The 12,748-nt window shown below is 48.2% G+C and overlaps 1 protein-coding gene across 1 annotated transcript; it reads right to left on the bottom strand.

Moving 5' to 3' along the window:
- Positions 1 to 97: 97 nt before the first annotated feature.
- On the bottom strand, positions 98 to 11,854 carry PRRX1 (paired related homeobox 1). Its single transcript, XM_009572472.1, has 4 exons — positions 11,704 to 11,854; positions 6,079 to 6,254; positions 5,277 to 5,458; positions 98 to 336 (listed from the first exon to the last, which is right to left on the bottom strand). The coding sequence occupies exons 1-4, from the start codon at positions 11,852 to 11,854 to the stop codon at positions 198 to 200; spliced, it is 648 nt and encodes a 215-aa protein (XP_009570767.1). The 3' UTR covers positions 98 to 197.
- Between the last annotated feature and the right edge of the window lie 894 nt (positions 11,855 to 12,748).

The following is a 12,748-nucleotide window of genomic DNA, read 5'->3' as shown; positions in this document are numbered from 1 at the left end:
AGTTTAGTTTGCTCCCAGTTTGGTCCCCATGTTCAGTACTGGGTTAGGGTTGGCTTTTTTTCTTCTTTTTTTTTTCTTTTTTTTGTGTTTTTTTTTTTGTTTGAGTTTTTTCTTTTTTTCTTTCAGCACAAACAAGTTGCGAAGCAGGACGGGTGCTGTTGTATTTTCTCCTTCTGCAAGCCAGCTGCCTCCAGTCGTTAATTGACTGTGGGCACTTGATTCCTCTGTAAACTATATTCCTTTGCCTTCAGTCTCAGGTTGGCAATACTGTTGGCCATATTCATGCCCTGCGCCGGGCTGGCGTTGGTACACGTGGCGGAGTAGGTGGCCATGGCGCTGTGGGATGGAAAGAGAGAAACATCACGTTAGACGTGGTCTTCACACCATGCAGAGAGCAGACGCGCACCGCAGCAAGGTTAAACCCTGGGTTTCCATACTTGCGGGGATGTATTTCCTATGTGAGCAGGGAATTATCACTACTTTTTATTTAACACCCCTGTAAATCTCTCTGCTGCAGTTCACTTACCCGGGGCTAGCCAACGCCAAAGTTGGTTGAAGTCAATAGGAAAATTTCCATTTCCTATTTCCTAACCCAAAAGGTTTACAATGAGGTCAGGGTGCCCAGCCTGCCAGTTAGACCATTGTCCTTAAAAGTACTCCCACTGGAAGCAATGTCTTTTTGATGAGAGCATGATGCTGGTTTTATTGCTTGTGAAATCACGTCACTTCTGAAACACATGTTACATTAAAGAAACACTCTGGGAAAAACCCATTTCAACAATTGTGATGCTTTCTGGTTTCAGCCTTTTGGAATGAAAATTTCCACATTTTTTCCCTCAAAACTTCAGCTGATCATATAGAGCATGCCTTAAAGGCTGAAGGGAAAAAAACCGAAACATTTTTTCTCCCTTCAAATCATGTCTTTATTCATGAAAAACATTACTTTTGGCAGCGGAGGATGAACAAAGATCTCAGAGTCCTTTCTTATCCTACCAAGAATTTGCAGATCTGCTTTCCAGACCACTAGAAAACTTGTTTAACCGATGTGTCCCAGGTTTCTGTGAAAAGCAACCCTCCCACCCCAAAAAAGAGCAAACTATCTGACGTGTCGCATTTCCTATATGTGGGTCCACAGATCAAAACCAGCTGAAAAACACCGAGTGGACTAGAGACGCCCATTTAACGCAGCCAGCATGTTCAGGAGGAAACCACAAATGGTCTCCTGGAGGCAAGCTCAGGTGTGGTGCTGACCCCTTCCAACCGCCTGCCTGGTGGCTCACGTCCGAGGCTCTGGGAAATGCTCTCCTCCACCCACAGCCCAAGAAATAAGATAGCTTGCTCTTTTCCTTTTTTCTTTTCCTTTTTTTTTCTTTTCTTTTTTCTTCCCAGTGCTGACCTCCATGACTGGAAAAGCCTTTGCCACAGCAGATCTTCCTTCAGGGAGGTGGGTGTTTGCTGCACGCACAGATCCAGGCCGTAGGCGTGCATGCTCACCCCAAAGCACTGGCAGCATCTCTGACTTCGCAGGGCAGAGCTGACCTGCCAGGAGTTTAAATGCAATTCAGCGCTGTCTGAATCCTCAGGCTTCCAGGAGGTCCAGACCAGGCAATACTGGTAGGTCCCATCCCAGGCCAAATGACTCCTGTTTCTCACTTTAAAATCAGGGAAAAGAACTTCTTCAGGGAGGAACTGTCGTCTCTGCATCAGCACTGGTGGAAACACGACAGCTTACACCCACGGAAATAACGGGTAAGATCCGTGGATATACAGCTGCTTACACCCATCCAGGAAAAAGCACTGAAAACTCTCCCCAGGAAAGCAAACATTCAAAAGGACACTTCAAGAGTCTCTAGCAGCTACTGGAAGGGTATGGAGGATGGACATTAAAATACACACATCAAAATACAGGTATATCCTTAAAAATACAGACTTATCCTTTTTTAATTTATTCTTTCAGAAGAACCCAAAACCTTTCAGATAAGAAAGCCACAGCAGCCCCGAGCGGAGGAGCTGGTGAGGAAGAGCTGCAGAGCTCCCCGTGCACCCCCAGGGCTCAGGAGCGTCCCACGCTGCCCAAGATGGGGTGCGTCGGCTGCATTTCGCCGGGATCCAGGACACGACGGATCGGTGTGCCTGTAGCTTTCCCCAGCCAGCCGTGCACCCTCCTCGGTTCGCTCTCTGTGGCTGACTTTGGGTTGGTGACTTTACCCTCTCCCCCGTAAGTCAGCAGCAATGCGAGAAGCCGAGGGCTGCCTGCAGAGGCGCTGCAAAGTTTTGCAGGGTCTATAGCTGATGGCCACTAAAGCACCTATTCCCACCCATTTCCACAGGGTGCATCTCCCCCATGGTTTTGTGCTGGAAGAAATGAGAAGAGCCTCAAGGATGGTCTAGCTTAGATAAAATAGGAATTTTCAGTCTCGTGTGTAAACTGTCCCCATTCATCAAAACCCACGTATAACTGCTGCCCAAGTCTGGTCTAAAACTCCGGGGTGCCTCCTGCTCTCAGCTCCCCAGAGGTGTGGGGAAAATGACTGTTTCCCAGTAAAAACTCTGCTAAACCAAAAATCTACAGAAACGCTCTCTTTTAGCAAGTTATTCCACAAGGACCAGCGCCCAAGAAGGCTGTCTCCAAACACCAGTATGGCTTGAAGGGTTGGTCCAGAGACTCTCTAGGGTCTAATAAGGGTTGAAGTCACCCTGCTGCCCCCTCCCTCTGCCCCATTCAGGCACAAAAAGAGTCTCCTTCCTCTACTCAGCTGCCTGCTTTCATGAAACACAGAGGAACATCATGTTTCTGAGACCTAAAATCCTCCTTTCAAATATGGTTTTCAATGTGGAGTCAAAGGTTGTTGGAGTGGGAAGTGCAGGCTGACAGCGTGACTGCTAGTCTTGTTTTCTTAGGAACCTATGCTAAAAAATGTCTAAGCAAAACATTTCAACTTCAAAAAAATAATAGTATCTGCTTGGCTATCTGTGTGACACAGATCTGCAAATAGCTTTGGTTGACCTGTGGCTGAATGTATTTGGAGAATAAACACACTGATTGAAAATTTTCCCCAGATCTAAGAGTAAAAGCAGCACCAGCCAACGCAGCTCTCAGCCCTCTCCTGGACTAGCCGTTAATCAGGGGCTGGTACGGCAGCGCCGGGGAGATGGGGAGGGGGCAGAGGGCCACGCAAACACTCTGCACGGCTGTTTTTCACCAAGTGTCCAATACTTTAATAACCCGACTCAGTTCAAAGCCTTAGTGAGGCTGTGACAACCTGGCCCGGGTGCCATGTGATTGCTAAGAGATGCCCAGCAGGATTAGAAAGCCTGGGGAGCGTAAAGTGTCCGAGGGTCCTGACCATCCCACATTGCAGAAACCAGCTGCTCCGCTCCTCTGCCAATGCCTCCTACTCCTCTGCAGGGCAGTGGGAGGGTGACAGTCCATCCTGGTTTGGCGTGTCAGACAGTGGGGATGGCTGGAAGCTGCAAATACCTTTGCTGAAATGTCTTGGCTTAAGTCAAGGAGAAGACATCAAGACAGTGAGGATGAGTCTTTGCACCATGGAGAGGCACAGCCAGGTCTGGATCTCAAGGGGAGAAAACCATCCCTAAGGCTTTCCCTTCTCCTTGCTCTCCTCGTTCACACATCCCAGACGCCTTTGGGCTTCTCATTGCCCAGAGCGGCCCCAGACAGCCCTTCCCAATGTGCCCCTGGAAGTTACCTTTGCAGGGTCTTCTCCTAGAAGCCGTTATGAAGCCCCTCGTGTAAACAACATCTTGGGAGGGACGATCTATTTTTAAAAGCGTGAGAGGTAGAAATAAGCCACGAGCTTTCAAGCAGGCATATGGTACTGTGACCAGAGCAGTCTCAGCGGGGTGGGGAAGGACCTGTGCTTCTCTCCCCTGAACTCACCCACCCAAACTCCTCCCTAGGATGCAATGCCGAGGAGCGCTTCACAGAGAGAAAGCCTAAACCCCAAAAGGGGGATTCTGCCAGACAGCAGTCCCCAGATAAAATCCAAAGGATAAGGGCCATCTCTAAGACCAAACTGGTGGTCATCAAAAGCATCCTATTCATTATTTGGAGCAGGTGAACCTATGACTTGTTCTTCTGGGTGGATGAGGAGGACCCCATGGCACTGAAGCAGCAAACTATCAGGGAAGCCACATGTTTGCGGACCTAACTGTGCAAACAATGTTTGGATTGCAAGAAGGGGGTCAAGGTGACCTAGGAAGAGAGGTTCCGGGCCTGATGTGACTCCTGGAAGCCAGTGGGAAGCTGGCTGTGATCAAGCCAGATGAACAGGAAGAAATCCAGCCAAAGGCTCCAAGGTCCTGACCAACAATGAAGCCACTATGCTAAAAAATACCCACCAACCTCATTTTTAACTGCCTACAAGCCAGCTGGCTCCCCACAAACCAATACATCCTGTGGATCTTGCACCCACACCCAGTTCCTGCTGGGCCGTGGATGGCATGGAGGAGGACAGGGAGGCCTGTGAAATGCACAGACATCCCAGATCCTTTGAGCAGACTGGGATTGCCACATCTGCACTTCTTTCCTGCCGCCCCTTAAGCAGTGCTGGCCACAGGAGATGGACACTGAACACCAGTCTGCCACCAGAGACACCTGGTCCTTAGAGCGGCAAACCACAGCACCACTCAATGGCACCGGTCGTTCCCACACATGCTTGTGCTCTAGTGACTAGAAATTGCTCACCAGTTCAGTACTGACCATTGAGGGGAGGGTTGGGAGCAACATGCATGGAGTGAGTTCCCAGCCTTTCCTTGCATCCCAACCAGTGACTGCCATGGGACAGCCACAGAACTCCCTCTTCTGGTCACTGCGTGGTGGCTGAGCCTCCCCAAGTGCTCTGCCATCATCTCCCCTGGATCTGTGTCCCATGGAAAGGTTTCCTCCTTGCTTTAAACTGGATGTGCTAGGGAAGCAAGTGCAATGCCTTCTATTTTCATGTATTTCTACCTGATCCTCTTTCAAAACTTTCTGAATTGCAGAGAGAGACCACGAAAAAAGAAGCCGCAACCTCCCACGGACCCAGCTCTTGGAGAGCCACAATGATGCTGAACCAAGCCCACTTTGCAAGCCTGGCAGTGAGATGGGGTGGGATGGGAACAGGTAAGGAAAACCAGCGGGGCGGTCAAACTGCTGTATCCTCCAGTTGTCCCATGTGAATATAAACAGCCCATTAGAACTATCTGAGGGCCACTCTCAGGCTGCTCTATACTATGCCAGAAACTCGTCAGCTCCAGAGGGGTTATTCACTCACCTGTAAGGCGAGGCGGTACCCCAGGAGAGATAGTCGGTGGGTCTCGGAGCTGGGCGAGGTACTATGGGCTGCTCCACGGCGGTCACGTCCCCTGAGTAGGATTTGAGCAGAGAGGCATTCTTGCTGGCCAGCATGGCCCTCTCGTTCCGGCGAAACTTGGCTCTCCGGTTTTGGAACCACACCTAGGATAGGAAGCACACAGACCCACCAACCATCACAACCAGCTCTGCTGCGACACTCACCCTTTCACCACACCACCTCTGTCCTGCTGGGCAAGACAGGGCTCTGTCAAAACAGGCTGCTTTGACATGCCTGTCACTGGAAACTCTAATGTCAAGACAATCCTTATGTCTGCCCTGATAAAGCTCTCGTGCGAGGAACTGGCTCAGTGAGGTCCCTACGGGATCAGGTCTGTCCTGTGCTGTAGGCAGCAAGGCCTGGGAGTGCTGTGTTCAGACATCATGTTCCATGGTCTGCTTTGACTTTCAGAAGGTGCAGGCTTGCAAGCTAAGAGCTAAGCAGCTCAAGATAATGTGAGCAGCCTGAGCACAGGACATCCAACACCCTGGCCTTGAACAAACCATATGAACACATCTGACTGGGCAGGTGGTAAATATGATGGCAGATCAGGCCTGGCAGTCCTCCTCAAGGCATGGCATGCTTGGGACTGCAATACAGCATGACCCAGAGCTTGGTGACCCTAGTGTGCCACACAGACTTCAAGGATTTCTACTGCCGTACTGGAATGGCCTGATGACCCCTCTCAGGTGAGGTGTGTCTGGATACAAGCTGTGGTGATTACCTGAACTCTGGCTTCAGTGAGGTTGACTCTGCGTGCAAGGTCTTCCCGTACAAAGGCATCGGGGTAGTGTGTCCTCTCAAAGACCCTCTCTAATGCCTGGAGCTGGCTGCTGTTGAAGGTAGTCCTGTTTCTTCTCTGCTTTCTTTTCTTCTTCTCTTCTGAGTTCAGCTGATCATCTAGGAGAGACAACTGGAGATGTGAAAGGCTAGAAAGCTAAGAGCCCACAGCAATGGGGTGAATAACCCCAACGGTTTCAAGACGGAAAGGGCTTAGGAAGGGGCTTGCACCATTTCACCACCACATCTTAACCGCGCCATGTTAGTCCCCATGTAACAAGGAGGTGGAAAGTGCATTGACCTCAAGCATTTATTTCCCAGCTCAACTGCTCAAGGCTTGTACCAGCTCTCTCAAGCTACCCCATACCTCTGCTTCCTTGTCTCTAAAACGAAAAAAACCCCCAAAAGTCCAAAATGCATCTCCCCATTCCTGACAATCCTAGAAACCTTTTCTGACCATAAAGAATCATGAACCCTTGTTCTCTTGGCTTCAAAGTTCCAAGGACTGCCCTTACTGGGACATAATACAGGCCTCTGGGGTGAGCACGCGTCCTGCGCCAGGTCTGACTGACTGTGAGAAGGTGTGCCCATCTCTGAGTAAGGTAAGCGCAAGTAAACAGCTATTACTCTGGGCTTGACTACAGCCAAGGTAATGCCGTTCGCTGTATGTAGCTCCACTTGGCTTAAATGAAGACGGCATTCTCTTATCCTCCCTGCATCCAGACCGAGAGGCGTCAATTCGGGCAGAGATGGGGAGCTGTGAACAAAGAGGTGTCAGACAGTGGAAACGAAGCGTGACTGATAGGGGCCTGAACAAGAGACAAGCACAAAAGCCAGTTTCACTTGTACCCTTGCAAGCCAAGGGCACGGAAATACAGTCAGACAGACATGGATAGCATTGCAATTGGGAAGCAAAAGCCCAGTAAGAGAGAGACTGAGCATAAGCATGTTGGATACTGTTGACTGAAGGACAGTTATGCACTCTCCAGCATCCCCTTGCCTTGCCCAAGCCAGCAAGGTGGTGAGCAACAAACTGTGCATCCCATAAGAGCACATATTGGTTTGTGCCCGGTTTGTATTTACTCCAGCAATAAATCAGTACATGCACGCATCTGGAGTCATACTTCTCACTACTGCCTGTGCCTACAGTCACTGGAGCAACATCAGTGCTGAGATAACTATGAAATGGCTTTTCTTAGCAAATACCTGCTCTGCACCATCTCTCCTTTTTCCAGTGCTGTTGCACATGCCAATGTAGCAGCAGCGATGGAGCTATCAATGCACGGGCACTCGCAGGTACCAACAAGCAGTGAGCGATGGCTCCAGGCATTTGAATGCTCTTTATTAGGACAAGCTGGAGGCTATGTCGCTGCTTTTGCTTCTACCCTACCTGTACCGAAGTATGTTCACTCATGACACCAGTCACAGCATAGCAAACACTTCAGTTACCGTGGGTAGCCACGCCGAAGGAAGTGGAGAGCAAGGCACCAGCCTGCAGGAGCGGGAGGCCACTGCTGCCTCCGTAAAACAGCCCCGTTCAGGCTGCAGGACTGGTACACCATCGCCTTGCACTCGTCCCTCTTCAAGCGCCCCAGTATGCGTGGGGTCCCACCAAAACCATCAAGGCTTCTCATGCTCCTGCAGCCCCAGCCTTCCACGCTCCCAAGCACACTGGGCAGAGCCCCAGGGGGGCAATGTCAGCGTGGTCCCACTGTCTTACGTGAAAGAACAGTAGTTACACCTGGGAGGATCTGAGCCAATATACATGTCAGCATGCGTTAAAATATACTGATCATTGTATCTATAAAAATGGATGTGCTAGTGAATTATATTTTAAGTTAATCACTACGCACCTTGGCCCAGATGACAGTCTCACCACTGCTATATACAGTTGCAGAATATTCCCTCGACAGTCATTCTTTTTGCCATACACAAATACGACAGCTCCCCTCATCCTCCTGTTCTCGAGGGGGTATGTAAGGCACAGGGAGAAGCTGACAAGGAAATTAAAGTCTACAGTTGTTGTCCTCACCACCTGTTTGTGTTGCTTTTCACAGCCCATCTGGTAACGGTTACTGCACCTGAACGCCTTTGGAGCGAGGCCCATCCATTTGGGAACAAAAGGACATTCCTCTTAAATTAAAGTAGGTTTTTCAAATTCCTGGAGGTTTACAGCTCCTCCGTCCCCAATCCTTCTCCAACAGCCTGACGATCCCCAGCAGACTCCTTTCCAGCCTGGGGATTCCTGGGTGCAAAAAATACACCCTCGGTTTTCTTGTATCCGAGAGGAAGCGTTTGGAGACCAGATTTTAACAGGCACGTTGAATCATAAAGCTGAGCTGGGAAGGGACTGGCAGAGGCAGGAACGTGCAAGAAAAACAAACATGCGTAGGAATCCCGGCGCATTAAAACAAGGCTACAGGTGAATCTATCCTGCTCAGGTGATGGGAACCAAAGCAGTGAAGCAGAGGGATGGGATTTAACTGCTGCTTGTGCAGAAGGCCATGCACGCATTTCCACCTGCTGGGGGGTTTAGCACCGTCCCGGGGTCCGTCCCTTATAAAGAAGCAGAAAAGTCCTGCACGCTCCTCTCTTGACTTATCATCAAAGCCTTTACACAAAGGGTCAGTAATTTCCCCCTGGCTTTACTGGCGAGCTTCAACGTAGTTGTGCTGCCGTGCACCACACAACACAGCAAACAGCAAAGAACACGCCTCGGGGCACTGCAAGACCAGCTGCTGCAGAGGCCAATGTCAACATGGGTGTCTTGGCTTCCTTCTGAGTTATCCATTTGATGCTATTTTCTAATCTAAACCCTGCCTACGTGGACTGGATGAACAAATGAATAAAAGCCTCTGAGACCCCTTGGGAATCCCCTCCAGGCCTTTGAAGCATCAGTTCCTGCCCAGAAGACGACACCCGATTAGAGGGAGCACGAGCCCAAGGCCGTCTGGCCATTGCTCAGATCCTGCGTGACAGCTACACATGAGGAAGGGTGAGCACATCGCTCTGGGGAGCAAGAAGAAGGGCCAAAGCCTGTAAAACGCTGGAGAACAAGAATCCCTCCTGCCAAGCACGTTAACACAATTTGCCTGGTTTCCTCCCGGCATAAAGCGAGACACTGGTGATTCACAGCTCACCTCGTAATTATCGGACCCAAAAATAGCAGGGCCAAGAAACGGAAAGTTGCAGGCAGTGGCTGCGTTGCAGTGACTCACGGTCGGGTCACCGTTGGCTAACGCACCTCCAGCAGCGGCTGGCGCCGAGCAGGGACGTGAGTCACCCCCTTTTTCCAGGACGCAGCTGGATGGAGGTGGCTCGACAGCAAAGCCCAACCTGTGACAGGGGTTTAGGATTTTGAGATCTCCTCTCACTGCACCTCTGGAACAGCACAACACAGCTAGATCCAAATGTCTACAGGAGTTACTCGGGTAGCAGAAAAAAAATAGTAATAGCCGAGTTAGCCCAGAGCACCGCTGGGTTGATCACTCCTTGCGTTTTGCCACGCAGACATGCCGTATGTTGATTAAAAACTGCTAACGAGGGAATGCAGACACCTAAACCCCGGGTGTCTGCAAATGTCACCTTGCTCACAGCAGTCACCGGCTGCCTTCAACATGTCAGCAGGGTATTTTTTTTTTTCCTGCCATTATTTCTTTATGAGGAAACAACGCTGAACACTGAAAAATGGTATTCCTAAATAGCATTGACAGCACTAGTGACTGGAGTCAGCAGAAACAGAGAGAAGAGGAAAACAGCTCTAAAGCTTCTTAGATGGGTCAGAAGTCTTTCATCAACATTCTTTTAATCAGAAATATTTTATTACAAGCAGCGTTCTCAAAAGCCGAGTTGCTTGCAAATGCATCCCCCAGAGAGATCGAAACGCACGTTCTCCTCTCAGGAACCCGATGCTGGAAAATCTGGGAATTTAATTTCAAAATCCCAATCTTTCATGTTGGGCTGGGGGATTTTGTTTCCTGTTTCCACATTTGTGTTTTCCTGTGTTATTTCTAGATTCACCCATGACATGCAAATCTTGGTGTCATACACAAATGCACTTCTAGGACGCACCAAAGCATTTTTAATTGCTCCTAAATGATACAATATGAAATGTCCTATTCTTTTTTCCCTTGCTCATCACGTCTCCTCTTGCAACGAGGCAGATCCACACTTGAAGACACTCTGATCTATGCTCCTTATTGCACAGCAGCTGTCCTCGTGTCTGTGACTATCACTCGGGTACCATCAGACGGCTCCTGTTGGGATGCCACCTTGAAAATACAATGCATTATAAAGCAAAACAGAGTTTAGAACTAAATGCCTACATATAAGTTACAAGATCAGTATTTTTTCCACCAATACTTGCAAGTGCAACATATTTTGGATTTCCAGTTTGCAGGAATGCTTGTGCATATTTGCTTTCATTCCAGGTCAGAACAAAAACTAACTTCCAGATGGGATTTACATTGTGTGGGCAGTTTTGAAAAGTTTTGACCAGTTCTATTAAGTCCAGAACCAACTATTATAGTACATTAATTGGATCCAAATTGAAAGTAAACAATTGGATTTAATTAAGTGAGGAACAGAAACATTTAACCGCAATATCATATATGGTAAGACACGAAAGATTTCTCACATCAGTTATATAAACTGTAAACTGAGAAAGGATTCCAGGAAGAAAATAAGGAATCACACTATAATCACAGCCTTCAAAATAAGAAGTTACCGCTAAAGTTTGAACACAGATTAAAGAAAAAACAAGACAAATTATTTCAGAGGGAAAAAAAAATAATCTAGAAACTAAAAACCTAGCAACTAAAACCACCTTTGAAACAAAAAAAAACATTTTGCAAGCCAAAAAAAAAGAGAAAGTTTTATTCAGAGTGGTGAGGAAAGGAAAAAGGAGAATAGAAGGGAGAGGAACGTTTTTTTTGTTGGGTTTAAAGTTAAAATTTAAGAAGCTTGAGTACAAATATTTCCGCGGGTCCCCCCGGCTCCGAGCAGATTCTTCTTCCCAACATCAGCCGTCCAGACAGCTACAGCCCTTTGCAGGCTCATGTTCCAGTTTCATTCGCGCTCTGCTTTGCTTTTGATTCATTATCTCCCTCCAAAATATTGCAATTCTTTGGTTGCAGGGCAGCTTTGTCAATTCATATCATAAAAAAGAAAAAACAAAACCCAAACCCAAAAGGTTTAATCAAAGCTAAAACAAGGCGCCAGGAAGGGGAGCGGGAAGCAGGGACGGGGACATACAAAATCCACCTGATGACAAAGCCCTGCCCCAACCGATATTTGAGACGGGTCGCTAGTGATTTTCCACTCGCGCGGAATGCTGGAGACGAGCCAGCGTGCCGCAGAGCAGGGCTGCCCGCGGGCAGGGGGTCCCACCACCATGGTTCACGCGAAGACGAGATCGCGCCCCACCTAAAACAGCCGACAGACACCAACAGCGCTCAGCGCCGAGCCCGGCCAGAGCAAGGTTCACCCTAAATAAGCCGATCTCAACCTGAAAAGCCACTTTCCAGCCTGAAAACATTGCTTTGGCAGAAAACGGCTAACAGCCTCGCACCTCTATTTTCCCTCAGCTTGTTTTCCGTGTCTTTGACCAGGCTGGACGGCCAGGTCCATCGCTGGTTTTGCAGCTTCTCCTCCCGAGCATCGCCTGGAAGGACCCCGGTCCTCTGGGCAGCAGGAGCCCATCGCCCAGCAGCATCCGACATCTTCACCAGATGTGAGCAGGGACAGAAGAGGGGCAAGGGGACCCACACGGATAAGATTTCGTGCTCAGAGCTGCCTGAAGTATCTTTCTAAAAGCTCCCAGGAGAGAATGAACTCCGGTTTATACATATTTCCATGCATGAAAAGTATTTTCAAATGGAAATAAGGTTTAACTTCACGGTATGCAAATGCTACATGGAAAAGTTATAATTATCCTACACCAGACATCGCAAATGTAGGCAATATGGAATGAAGATGACATTTAAAAGAAAACTAAATATATTAAGGTAGAAGATGCCCATTAAGTCACATACTGAAGCTAGCCCTGACGAGCAGCGATACCAAGCCCAGCTGTACAACCGCGGTAACGGCAGGTTTGTATTTGTAATTACATGTCAGACTACAGAGATTTTTTGAACTATCATTTTTCTCCCATTACACAACACCGGCTGAGCTTTTTTCTAACCTTTGCTGTTTATTTGTTTGGTTTTTTTCTGCACCATCTGTGCACAAGACCTCAAATTATTCCAATTATACAGAAAATTCAAGTATCTGAAGTTCCAGTCTTGTTAAGATCACCAGGAACACAGGGAAAAAAAAAAAAAAAGAAAAAACCCAAAGAAACAGATGCTATCCTTCTTCTAAAAGCCTTCATTTTTTTATTATCTCATAAACTAATCAGGTTCAATTTTTGCACATAAAAAATAACTTATTTTGCGCACAAGCATGGAACTTCAGAAAGGCAATACTGAATTTTTCACACAAAACCCGAGTTTTAATATTAAATGGAAAAGTGTGTGTATTTTCAGCGTTACCCGCGGGACTATGGCAGTTCCCCTCCGAAGTGTCTGCAATGTGGAACCTATCAGGATAATTTTTAGCTGACCGCATACAAA

Source organism: Fulmarus glacialis, unplaced genomic scaffold (assembly GCF_000690835.1).
Source record: "Fulmarus glacialis isolate BGI_N327 unplaced genomic scaffold, ASM69083v1 scaffold13192, whole genome shotgun sequence".
Classification (NCBI taxonomy): Eukaryota; Metazoa; Chordata; class Aves; order Procellariiformes; family Procellariidae; genus Fulmarus; species Fulmarus glacialis.
This window is presented reverse-complemented; position numbering and strand designations above follow the sequence as displayed.

What these genes read in the sequence shown, in the direction of transcription:
- PRRX1 (XM_009572472.1), bottom strand. Translation starts at nt 11,854, where the DNA reads ATGTCGGATGCTGCTGGGCGATGGGCTCCTGCTGCCCAGAGGACCGGG. An exon ending in TCACTGAAGCCAGAGTTCAG is followed by an intron (nt 5,459 to 6,078) that starts GTAATCACCACA and finishes TTCCTATCCTAG; the next exon opens with GTGTGGTTCCAAAACCGGAG. An exon ending in GGTACCGCCTCGCCTTACAG is followed by an intron (nt 337 to 5,276) that starts GTGAGTGAATAA and finishes TCCATCCCACAG; the next exon opens with CGCCATGGCCACCTACTCCG.